This window comes from Pipra filicauda, unplaced genomic scaffold, assembly GCF_003945595.2.
Source record: "Pipra filicauda isolate LSUMZ 115617 unplaced genomic scaffold, ASM394559v2 scaffold150_size2825430_pilon, whole genome shotgun sequence".
NCBI lineage: Eukaryota > Metazoa > Chordata > Aves > Passeriformes > Pipridae > Pipra > Pipra filicauda.
Genome location: NW_024103996.1, coordinates 143,149 through 159,142, shown reverse-complemented (window position 1 = coordinate 159,142; position 15,994 = coordinate 143,149). Strand labels below are relative to the sequence as shown.

Here is a 15,994-nt window from a genome sequence, read left to right as displayed (position 1 = left end):
CTGTTGCAAACAGCAGCAGCGCAGGGAGCAGTCACAGTGTATCGGGTTCCCGGTAGAGCCCCATTAGCTGTGTCCAGGCTCGTTTCCGCGCCGCCTGCGTGCGTTGGGAAGGGGGTGGCGATGCCACCTGCTCCCTCCGCCCCCGGCGCGGCTCTGGCTCACGGCGCCGTTGGAAGCTGCTGGAGGCGGCCCCGGCGGGGCTGACTGGCCCTCCTGGAGGGCCGCGGGCCCTCCCGGAGACTGGTGACAGCCCCTCCAGAGCGGGCAGGGGCCGGCGCGCCGCCAGCCCGCGGCTCGGCTCGGTCTCCGCCTGCCCGCACAGACCGCCGGGTTCGCCCGCGTCCAGCCGCCCTGCCGGCACCCGTGCGGTGCTTCGGGCCAGCGGCGCCTCCGCCCGCCGAGCCCGCAGGTGTTGCGCCTTGAATGGGGGCCCCGCAGCGCTGACCGGCTCGGCTCGGCTCACGGGAGGGACGCCTCCACCTCCGCCCGGGCGAGGGCCGGGCGCTGATCCAGACAGCCGGCAGCCGCTCACCGAGGAGGGGCCAAGTAGGGACGTTGCTGCCTTGGCGGGACCGATGGAACGAGGTAAGAGCGCGGCCTCCGCCGTCCGTGCTGCGGCCGGGCGACATCGACCCCGGCCGCCCCGACGGGCTTGCTCGCCGCCGGTAGCGGAGGGAGGTGGCGGAGCGCAGTGCCCGCCTGCCTCCTGCTCCCCTGGGACACCCGAAAGTGCCTGTGTCTGCGTGTCGCCGCCGCCCCGCTCCCGCAGGAGGTTTCTCAGCTTTGGCCGCAGCCGGGAGCGCGCAGACACCCGACGCGCGTCAACCCCGGCGGCCTCTGGACCTCGGCGGCCGGTGGCCCTGCGGGGGCCGCAGCCCCGGGACCCCGGTCCGCTCCGCGTGCTGGTCCCGGGGGCAGAGCCAAAGCCTCCCGCCCCGTCTAAAGGCGCGCTCGGAGGTCAGCTGGCAATTTGTATCTGTCACCAGTGACGCTTCTTGCGTTCGTCCTGTTCATTGACTTTCCTGAAATTTCATACCACTTTTTTCCAAGTGGAAATATGTGGGGTTTATCTCTGCAGACCTCCCAGCGTGATAAATCTGCTTTTGTATCTGGTCTTCCCATGCGGTGTGGCACCGAAGGAGGAAGCCGCGGGCAGGCATCGCCCGGTATCTCCGGCTCCGCGCCCCCGGCAGTCACCTCCCGCCCCGCTGCTCCCTCTCCCCGATGCCGCCGGGTCCCAGGCGCTGCCAGGCTGCTCCGGTTCCAAGCACTCCCTAACCCTTAAGCAATCCCCGTTCTGGCAGCAGAGCCCGTGACCCTCGGGGACGTCGCAGCGGCCGGGCAGCCTCCGGGGCCACGGCACCGTCCGCTACGCGAGCCCTGGCGCCGCCGGAGCCGCGCCGGGCTGGCGCTGCTCTCCCAGCGGAGAGGTGCCCTCGGTAAAATAAGCCGGGGCTCCCGTCCCCAGGAGGCAGCGGCTCAGCGGGTGCCGGAGCGCTCGCTGTCCCCGGTGCTGCCGAGCCCGCCTTGGCAGAGGAGTTTCTCGAGCGGACATAAACCAGCCCGAGGCGCTTGCGAGGGCCGGTGCGGGCGCTCTCCCGGCTCAGTGCGGCAGCGCTGCAACCCCGCCGGGGCAGTTCGGGTCGCTGCTTTCGGGAGGCTCATTTCGGCGGAGCAGAACAGGGCCGAGCCGCGGGCAGCGCCGGCCACGGGCCGGGCCCCGCCGCCCCCCGCGCCCTCCGGCCCGGCCCGGCCCGGCCTCGCCCGCCGCCGCTCCCCGGCGGCGCCCCCTGGCGGGGCCCGGTGCGCAGCGCGGTTCGTCCGCGGTGCGCTGCCCCCGAACTGCCCGGCTCCATCTCGCTGCCCCCGAACTGCCCGGCTCCATCTCGCTGCCCCCGAACTGCCCGGTTCCATCTCGCTCGCCGGCCGTGCCTGGTCCCGCCGCTGTTCCCCGTCCCGGGTGTGCCGTGGCAGCGGTGAGACGGGGCGGAGGGGCCGCAGCGCTGCCCCTGCATGGTGCCAGAGTCGGGCCGGGGCGGGGGAGACCCGCGGCACTGACGGACGTGCCGGGCGAGGTTCCAGGCGGGGGCAGGGGACGAGTTTCCACCGTTTAAAGTTAATGAGCGTTTTGGTTTGCTCGTGACATGAGTAACATTTCCTACAAATGACATAGAAACAAAACTGAAATTACTAACACCAAATTCGGCTGGGACTGAGGCATTCCAGCATCCTCAGAAAGGAGTATTTGCAGGATGTAGACCAGTATGAAATGCTACAGTACAAATAACCTCAGGCAAGTTCTGTTTAACCTTCGGTACTTGTTTTTGTCATGCATACAGCCATGGAGCTTCTGTGCAGCTGAAAATGTCTGAGAGGCTGTGGACTAAACGAAAATAAACCACGAGTAAGAATACTTTTTGGTTTAGTTTTATTGGGTGTAAAGGCATGTGCTTTCTGTCTCATTTTATGACTACAGGGAAGTCAGATGCACAGTACACGAAAGCATTCCCCAGTGTATTGTACTTTATTGCAAAGTGCAGCTGTGAAGCCCATGTAAAACCAGAGTGACTGGGGGAGTGGGAGCTCAGAGCAGCTCTCCACATGGACTTCCTTTCCCGAGTTATTCTGCTGCTGGTGGAGGTAGGAGTGGAGGAGGGAGGGAAATTGTATTGTTGCATGGAATTAGAGTGTTAGTGACAAGAGAGCAGTAAAATCCATGTCCTGGCCCTGTGATGATGCTATCTGCCTGTGTTCCTGACAGCATGGATGCTGCTTCTTCACAGCACACCTAAAGGAGATCCTTGTGTTTAAAAATGAGGGGTATTTTGATCTAATAATGCAGTCACTAGAAAACAAAGTCATTTTAGACTAGATGATCTTTGTTGAAACATCCTCACAGGATGATGTATGTTCTGGGAAAGGCCATATTTAATATTTTTCATTATTATCCTTGGCACAAAAAGTAGGAATATGCTAATGGTGCAGAGCTGAGAGTCCTCATCAGTCTGGTGTAGCATACAAGAGAAACCGGGTGACCTTGAGAACAGTGTAACAGAAATGTGAAGAAATTTAAAAATGCAGAAATGAAGTTATTGCCTCAGGATGCAGTATAATTATATTATTGTACTTAGGACAAAATGCAAAACAACATTTCATACGGCTGTGGTAGAGTTCAGAGTCTCACTTTTAGGAGAGAGATTTGTGGATTTTTTTCTTCCCCATGGGCTTGAAATTGCAGAGAACAGAAATTCTGTGCCGGAGCATGCCCAGCCATCTTGGCAGGGCTGACTATTTATGTGCTTGTCCTGGGTCTGCTTGAAGTGGCAGACTAGGGTGAAGTTCAAGACGGATGAAGAAAAACAGTTAGGTACCAAGGGGTCAGGTTTAACAATCTGCAAAATCCTTTCTCTCTCAAAATCCCGTTTTCTGTTTCCCCTTGTTAGTCTGCCAGGCAGAGGCAGCAAAGGCCCAAGGTGCCAGGCAGGTTCCTGCTGGAGTGGGTCGTTCCTGTCTGCAGATGGAGCAGGTCTTTGGTTTCAAGGTTTGTTGAGCTCCCAGCAGAGGATGCTGTGGCTGAGGGCAAAGTGATATCTTCCATAAAATCAACCTGTAAGAGGATAAAAGGCTTTCCCGTGGGCTGATCTGCCTGCAGCACGTTTGCTGTAGGCAGCATAGTTAGTTCAGTTTAGTTAGTTCAGTTCATTAGTTTGCCACCAAGCCACCTGAGTTTTATGACACTTTCAGAAAGCCAAGGAATGCACATATGGTCTGTCTTCCTGAATTGTTATCCCCTTCCTGAAAGGTGTGTGTTTGCTGCAGTGGAAGCAGAGGCAGAGGTCAGTGGGGCTGGCAGGAGCCCCGCCACTGCACCACAGAGGGCAGGGCAGGGACAGGATGAGCCTCACCTGAGGGATGCAGCAATCCAGGCTGGACTAAATGCTGTGCTGTTTTCTCTGGGCTGTCCCCTGAGCACAGTAAACTGAGCCACGTTACTCTGGCGCTGCTGTGACTTCAGCACAGTCAACTCATTCATCCAATTGTCTCCGTCAGAAATCACAGGTTTCTCTCAGGACTGCCTGTGAAAGATGATGGATTGGTTGTTGGTACGAAGCAGAATTCAGGATGATGATATGCTGGGGGTTGTCTGTGCCCAAAAGCTGGGAGGGAAGATGATACCATGGAGAACAACCACTTTTCTATCCCTTCTTTATGACAAATTAATTCCTGAAATCACAAGCAATGGTTTCTTGTCATATGGCTTCCTTTTTGCTGACGAGTTTTGCAGGCTTTTTATGGTTTGCCTGTTGCAAATGAACACTTGTGGCTGTATAAAGGAGTAGTTTGATTTTCTAAGTTTTCATGGCTTAACAAAAGAGCTCAACATAAAGCTGCCAAAACAGATTTTTTTTTTCCCAAGCTCCTCTTGGCACATTTTTATGTAAAAGTTGGATCTACTTTTTCTTTTTCTAACCTGTACCCTTCTTGGGAAGTTGACTTCATCTACCAAGCACATAGATGAGACTGCCTTTTAGTGCTTTTTAGAAAGAACAAAAGCAGAAGGTTTAGTATGTATTACAACCTTGTGCCTTTTTAAGGCTTTAATCTCATTATTGGGGTTGAGGGAGAGCTATATGTAAAAATCCTAACAAAATAACTTATTCCTGCTGAAGATTGGGTGTGATTTTGAAGGTAACATGAGGAAGTTTTCAACACCTCTGTGTGGATTGGTCTGCTTTGGATTTTAAGCCACAAGTTTTTGAACCTCTGGAAAACATGAATTCTGTTTAAGGAAAGTTTTTGTCATGTCAAAATTACCACTCATTACTGTAAATATGGTCATTGAAGGAAAATAGCATGGACATAATTTTATATATATTTTTAGGACCAGAAATTAGGCAGTATTTTTGCAGGTGATACTTCTGAGAGATTAAAGATAAACAGTTGTCAGCATTAGCTTTGTTCTCTCTGTTGTGTATCATGGCAGGCACTCTTAAGAAGGACGTGGTAGGCAGGGGTTATTTTTTTTTGTTTAATGTCCTTTTCAAAATGAAGAGCTTTTTCTACCCAGTGGATCTAGGGGCCAGTCGGTGGTGGATGGAATTGCTGGTACAGTTTCCACCAGATCGCTGGTGTTGCTGAAATTCCTGGGACTTTGATATTTTTTTTTCCCTGTCTGGAAACCCTGATTTACGTGTTGCTTTTCTTCTGCCAATGGCTTAGATTGTTGTTTGTATTAAGAGAATTGACTTCTTAAGTCACCTCAGACCAAGCCACCCACCAACCCTCTCTCCCTTCTCCAAGGTTGCTCTTTTCCTACTTGTCTCCACTCTAATAGTTTATCCTTTTAATGAGAGAAGGCTACAAGTTATTCTTTCTAAGTGAGATAAGTCCTTGTGAGCTCTATTTTGTCTCCCCAAGTCTGGGAAATCGTTTGCCCTTATTTGTATTAAACAGATGTATATACTTTACCGCAAGTCATTAGTGCTATAAAGAGATTGCTTCCTATTGATAGCCTGGATGGGGGAATTCAGGAGTAAATTGCCAATAAATAAAGAGTGTACTTGTAAGCACTATTGATTCTCTCTCAGCCACAGAGAAATGTTTTGTTAGTAAAACTCTTCCTGAATGTGCAAGTGAGGTTAAAAAAAAAAAAGTAATTAGGGATTACTGAAAGGAAGGTGAGGGGAATGGGGGATGATGTGGGGTGAGAAGCTTACATCATTTTCTTTGAAGGGTACAGTTTGTAAAGACAGCTGCTAAAAATGTGACAGTAGTTCTTCCAGACACCCTCAGAAATCCTGGAGGCAATCCTTAGAAAATTGAAGGGTCAGCACAGTGTTTCTTTCATGTGATGTATAACTACAGAGTGGTAGGAGAGTTTCCCAAATCATCATGATAGGAAATGAAAGTATTATTTGCATAGGAAATGGAATATTGGTGGGATTCAAATTCCTTTCATGTTGTCTGTGTTTTGCAACAGTCTGGAAATTGCTTTTCTGAACTGTTTGAGGAATGTTTTAACATATGCTGATGGACAGACATTAGGAGCCAATTCGGGAGCAGGTAGGAAGAGTACAGGTGTGGTTCTGAAGGACAGCAGAGTCCTTCCACTGGGAGCTGGAAGAACAGCAAACTATTCAGGTCCATGGCCGCTGTAACCATGGGACTTGCACTGCCATATATGTTTCTTCCATATTCATCCAGCTCGCTGAAGATCAGTGTTATTTACAGAGCTGTCTTCCTAGAAAGACAACAGGACAGAACTGGATGGACAGCAGGACAAAGCTGCTGTGGTGTTCTCTGTGAAACCATGGTCAGTGGTACAATTCCCATCATCTACAGTGCATAGATTCCATGATGGAATCGATATTTGTAAACTGACAGGCCATTTCTTTAAGTGTCTCAACAGAATAATGGATTATAATCTCACTTAATTTTTGGCAAACCTTTTAATTGTGGTTGATTGGAAGATTCTCCTGGTGATCTGCTGGTCTTCCTCACTGTTATTTGAAGAAGACACAAAACACTGATAAATGATGGGCATACATCAATCATTTAGTTCTATTAGACACAATTCTGGAATTACCTTGAATGTCCATAAGTAGATCAGATAAATAACATTCATTTTATGTTGTTATTCTTAGTAAAAAAAAAGTTTTATTGGACTGTTGTACATTAAAGATATCCTACATCTTCAGGAAACTGATTTCTTCAGACTAAAACAACAGTATGAATTCAGAAAGTTTCAGGTTATATGACAAATTTATCACATGCTGCTTTCTTTATGTGTTTTGGTTATGTGTTTTTCCTCACCATTAAGACATATTAAATGTGAATATATTTAAGAAATTATATGCTATCTGTAGAGTGTTTTGGTTGGTTGGTTGATTGACTGTGTTTTGGATTTTCTTTCTTTTGTTTTGTTTAAACACTTACCTTACGTTTTGTTCTGAAAAGCTCTTACAAAATTCATTACCTCTTCTCCCTTTGGGTTTTATCTACTTTTCTAGATCTCTTTCCTTCTATCTTTCTTTGTTTCCATAATCAGTGATGATGTTATTTAGGTTTTCTTTTGGAGATATGTTATATTTATTCCACAGATATTTAAAAATTAACAAAGAATGCTTTTTAAAAATCAGTTGTCAAAACACTCAAGAAAAGAACCTTCCTTGGAAACAAAACTGCTTATGCTGTGATTTGCCTTCCTGTGTAACTCTCTTCCATGTTCAGCCAGTCTGCTGAAGTTAGTATTATTTACAGTTGTTTATTGTCTTTCTAGAGAAGACAATAGGACCGAATTGAATTTACACCACCTGAGGGCACTGTAATACTATTTCACTTCGTTTTGAAGAAAAATAAAAAAGGGTAGTGTTTGAAATGGTCTCCATTTTCCTCCCTCTTACGATTACTCTCAACTTCTAGAACAAGCATACCACTGAAATGAATGAAAATCATTGATAAAAAAATGATGTGTTGTTGAAGGCAGGTGTCTTGGAAACAAGGCCATCCTTCTCTCATGGCACTAACATTGTTTCCTAGTGCCCACTGTGAATTATGATAATTTTAAATACAGTGCTATTGCTATTTTAAATGATGTGTTACTAGTGTGGCAGTGGTTATTATATAGAATCACAGAATCACTTAGGTTGGAAAAGGCTTCTAAAATCGGGGAGTCCAAACAGTAATCAAGTACCACTGCATCCATCACTAAGCCATTCCCCTGGGATGCAGTTCCAGCTGCTTACATTTGTTGCCTCTGGTCTGGGTGCAGAAAAGTGAGGGGCTGGTGTAAAAGCATCCAGTGATGATGCTGCATTCCTGTACTTACAGTACTTGTGCCACTCAGCTGAATCACAGAACCACTGACTGGGTCGGGTTAGAAGGAACCTCAAAGATCATCCAGTTCCAGTGGCAGGGGGTGCCATGGGCAGGGACACCTTCCACTAGACCAGGTTGTTCAAAGAATGTGACAAAGTGAGAAACAGGAGCAGTAAAAAGCTACTTGGAATATCCATACATGGACACTCCTGATGTTTCTTGCTTCCTCTTGCTTCCTCTGTCTTGCCATGTTTATGTTCTGTCTCTCATCTCTTCCTACACTGCCATGTCTGTCTTTTCCTTCTGCTTTCCTGTTTTTTTATCTGCTCTCAGCAATTTGATTTCACCATCTTGTTATTTTCCTTGTCTGGAGAAGGTCCCCAAGCATAGTTGAATAAGAAGGGCAGGAGCGAAGCTTCTCTGCAGGAGGCAGATGTGCTTCCAGACCCCTCAGCTTCAGCACTGCTCAGTGTACTGCTCCCTTCTCCTTTCTGAACCCTCCCAATGTATGTTCACTTAAAGCACATCCTGGAGCCTTTTTGTTCTCTTTGTACAGCGTGAAACACGGTGAAACCTTCATGTCAGGAACTAGGTAGTGTTTATAATTTTGTTAGAATAATAACCAAGTGTGCTTCCACCAGAAAAAAAGCCTCAAGACTGTACTTTTTTAGTTTTGTCATTTCAGTGATCCAGAAGTACATTCAGGAATAGTTCTATAGGTAATGCATTCTTCAATGACAAATTAGACTGACCTAAATAATACTTTTAATTTGTGCATGCTAATTGGATTGACAAAGGAATGCTACTGTTTCTTTTGCACTTGAGGACAGCAGTGAATGAGTTCAATTGGGTTTTGCATAAGAGGATTTCTTGGTAGTACTAATGGAAAATAGAAAGTTGTGTCACATAAAGTAGTTTAAAAATACGCTGGAATGACTCATTGAGGAATTATCCTGTATTAAAGAAAAATGAAAGTAATTAAAGGAATTGAAAAGCTGCATTTAAACAGAACTCTACCTTTAAAAGACATGGTATGAAACCTGTATTAGGGACAAGAATAGATATGTAGTTATTTAAGAGGTCTAAGCTCTTCCAATAAAGCAATTCCAACAAAACAGAAGGAGACAATAATGTCCTGTACGACTAGTCCTGTTGGTTTGTATGACTTAAGTTGTTTTTATAGATACTTAAGTATCTATAGATACTTAAGCAGTGAGATGAGATTAACAACTTGCAGAGGCTTTCCTTCCTGAAATCTGATCCATCCAAGACATTATTTTCTAACATTAAGGTCATCAGTATGAAATACATCCCATTTACATTCCTGAAACCTGACTAGGAAGTTAGTTCTTGCACTAGTGAGAGACTGAATTATTTTGGAGAGGACCTTTGGTGTGTGACCCATGAACCATGTGGGGAGAAGGGCAGCTGTACCTTGCTTTAAGGCCCTGTGGAAGCAGAGGTACAGAGTTCTCCAGTACCTGGGGATGGCACAACTGGAGTGCCATTGCCTGTCCAGCCTCAGTTCCTCTAGTGGAGGAATGGTGGTCTGTGGAGACCTTTAAATGCTGAAAAGCTGAGAAGATGATGAATAAGAGTGTTTTGAGGATCTCTGTGCCATCTGAAATGTTGTGCATTTTATCTCAGGGACCTAAGATGGAACTTACAGATGAGAACTGTCTTGGCATAAAGTTTGCTAATAGTTCAGTGGCTTTAGGTTTTGGCTTTAGTTTTTTAATTTTTTTGGTTTGAGGTTTTGATGCTTTAGTTTTTAGTTTTGTCTCAGTGTAGTTGAAAATCATGTTATAGTATTATTTATGGGATTAAATACAGAAATAAAGTAAAACCAATAACAAACAATACACTTGTAAAAATCACAGGGAAAATGTGGAGAGAGCATAATCGCAAAAGCATGGCAGGAACCAAACTCTAAGACCTTTTTCCAGGAGGGCAATAGCCAGAGTCATCCTTCTGTGATTGCTAAACATGAAACCCCAGCTTTCCTTGAACAGATGGTTGTTGACATAGTGGCAGGCCCTGATAGAAATGAGAGATCCAAACCCCTTCAGAGAACTCTAGAGAATGGTAGTTGAGAAGAGGAAATATGAAGGTGAAGACGCAGCAATAGAAGGGTCCTGCGTCCTTTAGTCAGCTCCAGAAGAGCTTTAGGATATGCTCCGTGTTTCACAGCAAGTGTTATTGAATGAAATAAATGTCCAGGAAGTTTTATCCCTGGAAGATTTTTACACATACAATACTAGCAAACACTTCTCCTGTGATACTGTATCAGCATGCAATGGAACTTTTTTTTTTTCACGTGTATTCTCTGTATGTAAAATCATGAGGCTTAACTTCACTTTTACATAATCTAATATGCACTCTATATCCTCTCACAAGCCAAATGACCAATGCCTCATTTTTTTTCTTGCTGGCATTAATTTTTGCTTATTTGACATCCAATTTGCCAAATGAATTATGACAGTAATCCTTACTTCTGTACTGTTGCTTCACCTGATTCCATACTATGTATTCAGGTTTTCTGAGGTCATTTTCCCTCCCCACTGCCCCTTATTTTGATAAAGATAAAGTTTGGATTTATTTATACTGATTAAAGTAATTCTGAATAGTTTTACATTAATTTTAGCTCAGATAAACTGAATTGAAAAAATTAAATATATCTTGTAGCCTCTTATGCAGAACATAAGGACTCTTTAATTGTTGATGATATAGAAAAACTATATGAACTGACATTTGGAATGAAAAAGTGGTAAAAAAACCTGTCACTGAACAGGGGTTAAAAGACTAAGAAGCAGTAGTTTAAGAAGATATGGAAAGGACTAAGAAGCAGTAGTTATAAGAATTTATGAAAAGAAGGGTTTGAAAGGACCTTCTGAGAGAGAGAAAAGATTATGAAATGTCTACTTGAATAGGAAAGGTAATTAGAATGGCAAATAAGACATAAGACATGTGAGGAAGGCAGCAAACATCATGCATTTTGAAGATGATTTTTTTTTTCTGTAAAGATATTATTTCTCTTAAAATACTTAGATCCTAATTTATGCACGGAGTAGTGTCAGGTGGAAGGTGACATGCTCAGCACATGCTTGGTACTGCAGAAAATGCAACGTCTCACTGAGTGTGAGCACACCCAGCAGGACAGAGGGGACTGACCTGTGCTATCTGCAATCCTGCTCATCTGCCCAGACCAGTTCTGAGCCAGAAGTCACATAACTGTCTTAATATTAAATCAGATCAGAGATCTGCTTGCAAGTCATTTGTCAAGTTGCATACTGTGGTGAATTTTTTCCACGAGTTAAGGAGCTTACTTTGTGCTGGATCTCAGTCTTTCCCTGACTGTCCTGAGTGTGCTTTTTGCATCCCCCCCGGGGTTATATATGAAAATTATGTGCTGGGGTGCAATACTTCTGACAGAGAAGCCAACAAGACTAGGGCAGTTATCTTTGTGCACTGCCTTTACTATGGCAGATTCTCTGCCAGCCCACCCTGCATCCTTGCAGGAGAAAGCCTCATCTTCTCTCTCAGTGCTCATTCTTTGCTTGTCTTGCAATCATTGCTGGTTTGAACCTGAAGGTCTGCTTAGCAGACTTCCATTCCCAGTTTCCCAGTGCCTGGCTCTCCAGGTCTGACGAGGCCCTGGCTGTCCCTGCCCAGGTCCTTCCAACCACGTGCTGGGCCAGGAGGGATTGTTGCAAGTGCAGCATTCCCACAGCAAGAGGAAAAGGTGGTGGCAGTGGTCCTTCAGTGTATTCTTACCAATTCCCTTCATCCCCTTCTCACTGTTAAAGCCCTGACTTTAAGGGACTCAGTTTTGGTGAAAGGATTTAATGGCATTTGGATCAGTATTAGCCTTCATTTTTTGGGCTGCAAGACATTCAAGAAATACTATTGTTTAAAAAAATTAACCCTGAGCAATCTAGTGCATCAGGAACGTATATCTGGGGAGACATTTGTGCTAGGAAAAAGAGAGTCACTGAATTGAGAAGTGATTGTTCTTTTTTCATGGAGCTCTGTGTATGATATACAGATGACATATGGTCTGGTTTAGATAGGACCTAAAACTCTCTTAAAGTAGTAACTCAGAACATTTCACTTTCTTCATATAAGTTCTCAACAATAAACTTTCTTTCCATTTCAGTATAACTGCAAAAATAAAATTTATTAGGTAAAACCTAATTGAGATGGACAAGAGAGTACATAAAAGATGCTATGCCATCAGAAAACTCCAATTATGAACTCCATTGACACTGGAGTAAACAAAATATGTGGATAATAACTTCTGGTGCATCTCAAAAGGAGGTGCTCTGGAAATATTTCCATGTGCATGAGAGTATCCACAAGTGTATTCAGTTGGCAGGAGTGGAACTTGTATTCATACCAGCCCTAGTTGGGGAAACCATTTGCAAAGAGATTGCAATTAAGTATTTACTGATAGGGCAGGAAAAACAGAAAAACCACTTTGATTTTTTACCTTTCAGACTGTTTTTTTTTTCAGAGTGGGCAGGAAGATATAGAAATGTTTCATGTAGACTCTTGAATACTCTTAATAATATCCAATATTACTATTTAGAGCAGAACCACATATTAAGTCATGAAGGATCAAGTCAGGGTCAACTCTTGAAGTCCATATTTGCAATTAACTCTCAGTAATGACTCAGTTCTTATGATTCTGTGAAATTCCATCAGTTTAATCAGAGGTTGGATGAGGTGTTTAAGCAATGAACTGACAAATTCTGCCAGCAAAATGGTACAACACATGCAGGTCTTCATGTCAGCAGTGTGCAGTCAAGACTTTTCAGCAGCTGCCTGGGCTGTGCAGGAGTTGGTCTGGGTCAAGGTAGATTCAGCTGTTGCTGTGAAGCAAAAATCTTGGCTGCTTTTTTTTCTGTTGATGCTGAATTTCAGTGTTTAACATTGTAGTTATATTTAGTCGGCTTTCAGAATATGTTACCCTTGCCAGCTGATCTAAGTAAGAAACATTAATTCTCAAAAGTTGAGCTAAAAGTAATGCATTTTGGGGCTAGAAATTAGCAGCATAACTTGGCAAAATATTACGTGTGATTTTGAAATCCCAGCGTGTTTTGTACATATCACTGCAGCCAGATTTAGCTTTGGAAGTTCTCTTTACAGCAGTCATTGTAAATGCCTCTGAACAGGTAAAATGTTTATCTCTTAAGAGAGATCACAGCATCTCCTCAGAAGTGCTGACTTTACAGCCCTTGGGGGATTACTGTAAGAGAGAAGGGAAGCAGATACATGGTGGAATTTCAGGTGGGTTCCATCCAGCGTCCTCATGAGTTCTCCATCCCCAGGCAGATGTCTGCACTGGCACCAGTGCAATCCTGGAAACAGAGTCCTCAGTTTTTGGTGCAACATCCGTTAAATGCATCTTATAATACAGCTCAGAGAGGATGTAAAATCACACATGAAAATATGAATTAAAACCTTACTAGGAATGAGTGACGTGACTCTCAAAGAGTAGGAAACAGTTACATGTGAGTTGCATCACATTCTGTGCCGTGTCAAATCAGCATCCCCAAATCTTTAATAAATATCAGGAGGATATAATTCAAAATAATGGATGTAAGCCAGTATAAGGCTGAAACTGGCATGTAAAATTGGTGTGTGCATGGACCCCAGGAGCTGCCTGATGTACATGTCCAGGACTGTCAGTCTGAGACCTCTAGAACTCTGCCCCCAGCCACTGCCACACAGGAACTTTAAAACTGGCGTGAAGACCAGCACTGGGTCAGTTTAATTGAAATGCTTTAACAAGGGAACTAGCTTTCTCACCTCTTGGCTATATTCTTGGTATTGTTCTCTGAGTTCAAGTTCCTGTGATAGCTCTTTCTTCCAGAGAATGGTCATTGGTGGGAATATAGCAAAATGTGAGGTAGTAAAAAAGGCTTTGCTGCTAAAGCTTTCTATCCTGTGGGAGCTCGACAAACACTTAAAAAGCTCCAGATAGAGGCTTTAGAGACAGATGCAGCTGGCACTGACTTTCACTGAGACCCATGTGTCTAACTGATCATAGTACCTTTGAAAATCTCCCTCTGAAAATCTCCCAGTACAGGTCACTGCATAGAAACGTTGCAGAAAAAGACAAAACCGTAGATTTACAAAAGGTGAATAATAAGTGAAAAAGGCCCAGGGACAGGTCTTTAAAGAGTTGTCAGCAGTTAAATTGAAGTGTCTTGGTGTAAAAAGGTTTGGTGCTTCAGGGTCCTACCAGCAAACACAAGTGAAAGCAGAGGAAGGTGGCTGAAGGGAAAAATGATCTGCATGCCCTTAACCAGTGAAAATCCAAAATGAGTGATGTCCTTTGAAGTTCCAGCGATCACTTGCAGTCCCACTGTCACTAAAGAGGTGGGTTAACTGGAGCAAGAAGTAAAAGGTGTGTTTATTCAGGAGCAGTCAGGAGGAATACACTGTACATAAAATGTGAAAGTCATAAGGAAGAGCCCGAGCAACACCTGAGGTGTGTGTGATGAAACCTGCCACATGTGGTAGCATCAGGATACACAGCAGTGGCAGGGCTGGCATCACACCAGCTACCCCTGACTTTTTATTTGAAGAGCAGGCAGAAGTTTCTCAGGGCAGTGTCAGGGAGCGGGTGATGCCTCGTGCTCGCCTCAGGCGACTGTTCCATGCACAGAGCCAGACATTGCTGGCAGGAGACTGTGACAGGGCTGACATTTCTCGTGCTTCATATGTTTTTCAGTTTCACCTTTCTGAGATTTTTTTTTCCAGGTTCTTCCCTAATAATGCCTCAGCTGAGAAGGTAAGGGGAGAAGTCTCTTCATTGTATACTGAGCTGTTTGAAAACTGTGAAATATTTTTGCTGCCTTCTGGTTCCTTCCTTCTTTCAGGAGCAGCTGCTCCTCCTCATCCACTTTGCACCACTTCCCATTTAACACCAAACAAAGCTTTTATGTAAAAAATACATTTTAGAAAATTAAGATGTGCTGACAAATCAAAAGCTGCAGATTGTATTCTGACCTTAGTTTCTTCAAAGATTTGGTCTCAGTCTAATGCCAAGTTTAGGGCAAATGCCATATATTTGTCTTCAGGGACTGCAGTACAAAGAAAATGTGTTTGATATGTCTAATAACAAACTTTTTAAAATAATGGTTTTTAAGACCGAAGATTCTCGTGTCTGTGATCATCTTCAAGACAGTAGGATTTCTTGCATGATTAAGTCCTCTTTTCTCTGATTGAGGGTTTCATAATAGAAAAATCCTCTTAAATAAGAAATATCATGTGAACTGGTTTTTTTTCCAAGTCGTTCCATCCAGTGAATATATGGGATAACAATTCACACTGAGCTTTTGGGGAATATGCAAATTCTGAGGGAAAACAAACCACTGAAGAGATTTTTTGCTCATTAAAATGACACTGTCTCTTCAATACCTGTAGACCTTTTTGCTTGTTGTTAAAACGATTTCTTTTACTGCTGTGTTAACATATTAGTATCATGTGAAAGCAACTGGGTGAAAAACTCAAAAACCTGTGGAAAACCATTCATAGTAACAGCAAAATAATTTCAGCCAGAATCAGTAACAGTATGAAAGCATTGCCTTTTACTGAACTGCTTTTGTGCAGTCCTCAAGGAACTGAGTTTAACTGGGCTTTGGAAAGAACTGTGTTATCATAAAGTAAACAGAGTCTTACCTGCTCAGATGAGGTGTCAAACTGCAAGACATTGTTAACATGCCTTGAGTAAATACAGTCTGCTAACAAATTGTTTCCTTTTCTGCTGCTCAGTATGCTTTTGGGGTTTTTTGCTGTAATTGGCATTAGTTTCTTATTCATAGTTAATAGAACATGTTTTGTTCAGATACCAGCTTTGTTATATATTGCTGGTTACTGAAATTCCTGCAGCTGTGCTGGTATCTTTTGAAGTGTAGAACGCCTCTTTTGTACACAGCTTTTACCTTTGGGCAAAAGGAAATCTCCCCTCCCGTTCTTTTAATGAGCAAGAGGGCAAAATAATTCCTCCAAGTCACTTGAAAGGGCAGGACAAGATTTTTCCATTGTAATCGTTCAGTGTTTTCTGAGAACAGACTTCAGTAACTGTGAGAAAATAAAGCTGCAGCTGAAAAACAAACAAAAAAAGAAACGTATGAAATCAGTTTTGAAAACCAGGTGCCGGCATGAG

At 44.3% G+C, this 15,994-nt stretch overlaps 1 protein-coding gene across 1 annotated transcript; it reads right to left on the bottom strand.

Moving 5' to 3' along the window:
* Positions 1 to 31: 31 nt before the first annotated feature.
* Positions 32 to 4,033, bottom strand: LOC114001276 (collagen alpha-1(I) chain-like). Its single transcript, XM_039378927.1, has 4 exons — positions 3,994 to 4,033; positions 1,765 to 2,158; positions 1,280 to 1,617; positions 32 to 939 (listed from the first exon to the last, which is right to left on the bottom strand). The coding sequence occupies exons 1-4, from the start codon at positions 4,031 to 4,033 to the stop codon at positions 32 to 34; spliced, it is 1,680 nt and encodes a 559-aa protein (XP_039234861.1).
* Positions 4,034 to 15,994: the final 11,961 nt, after the last annotated feature.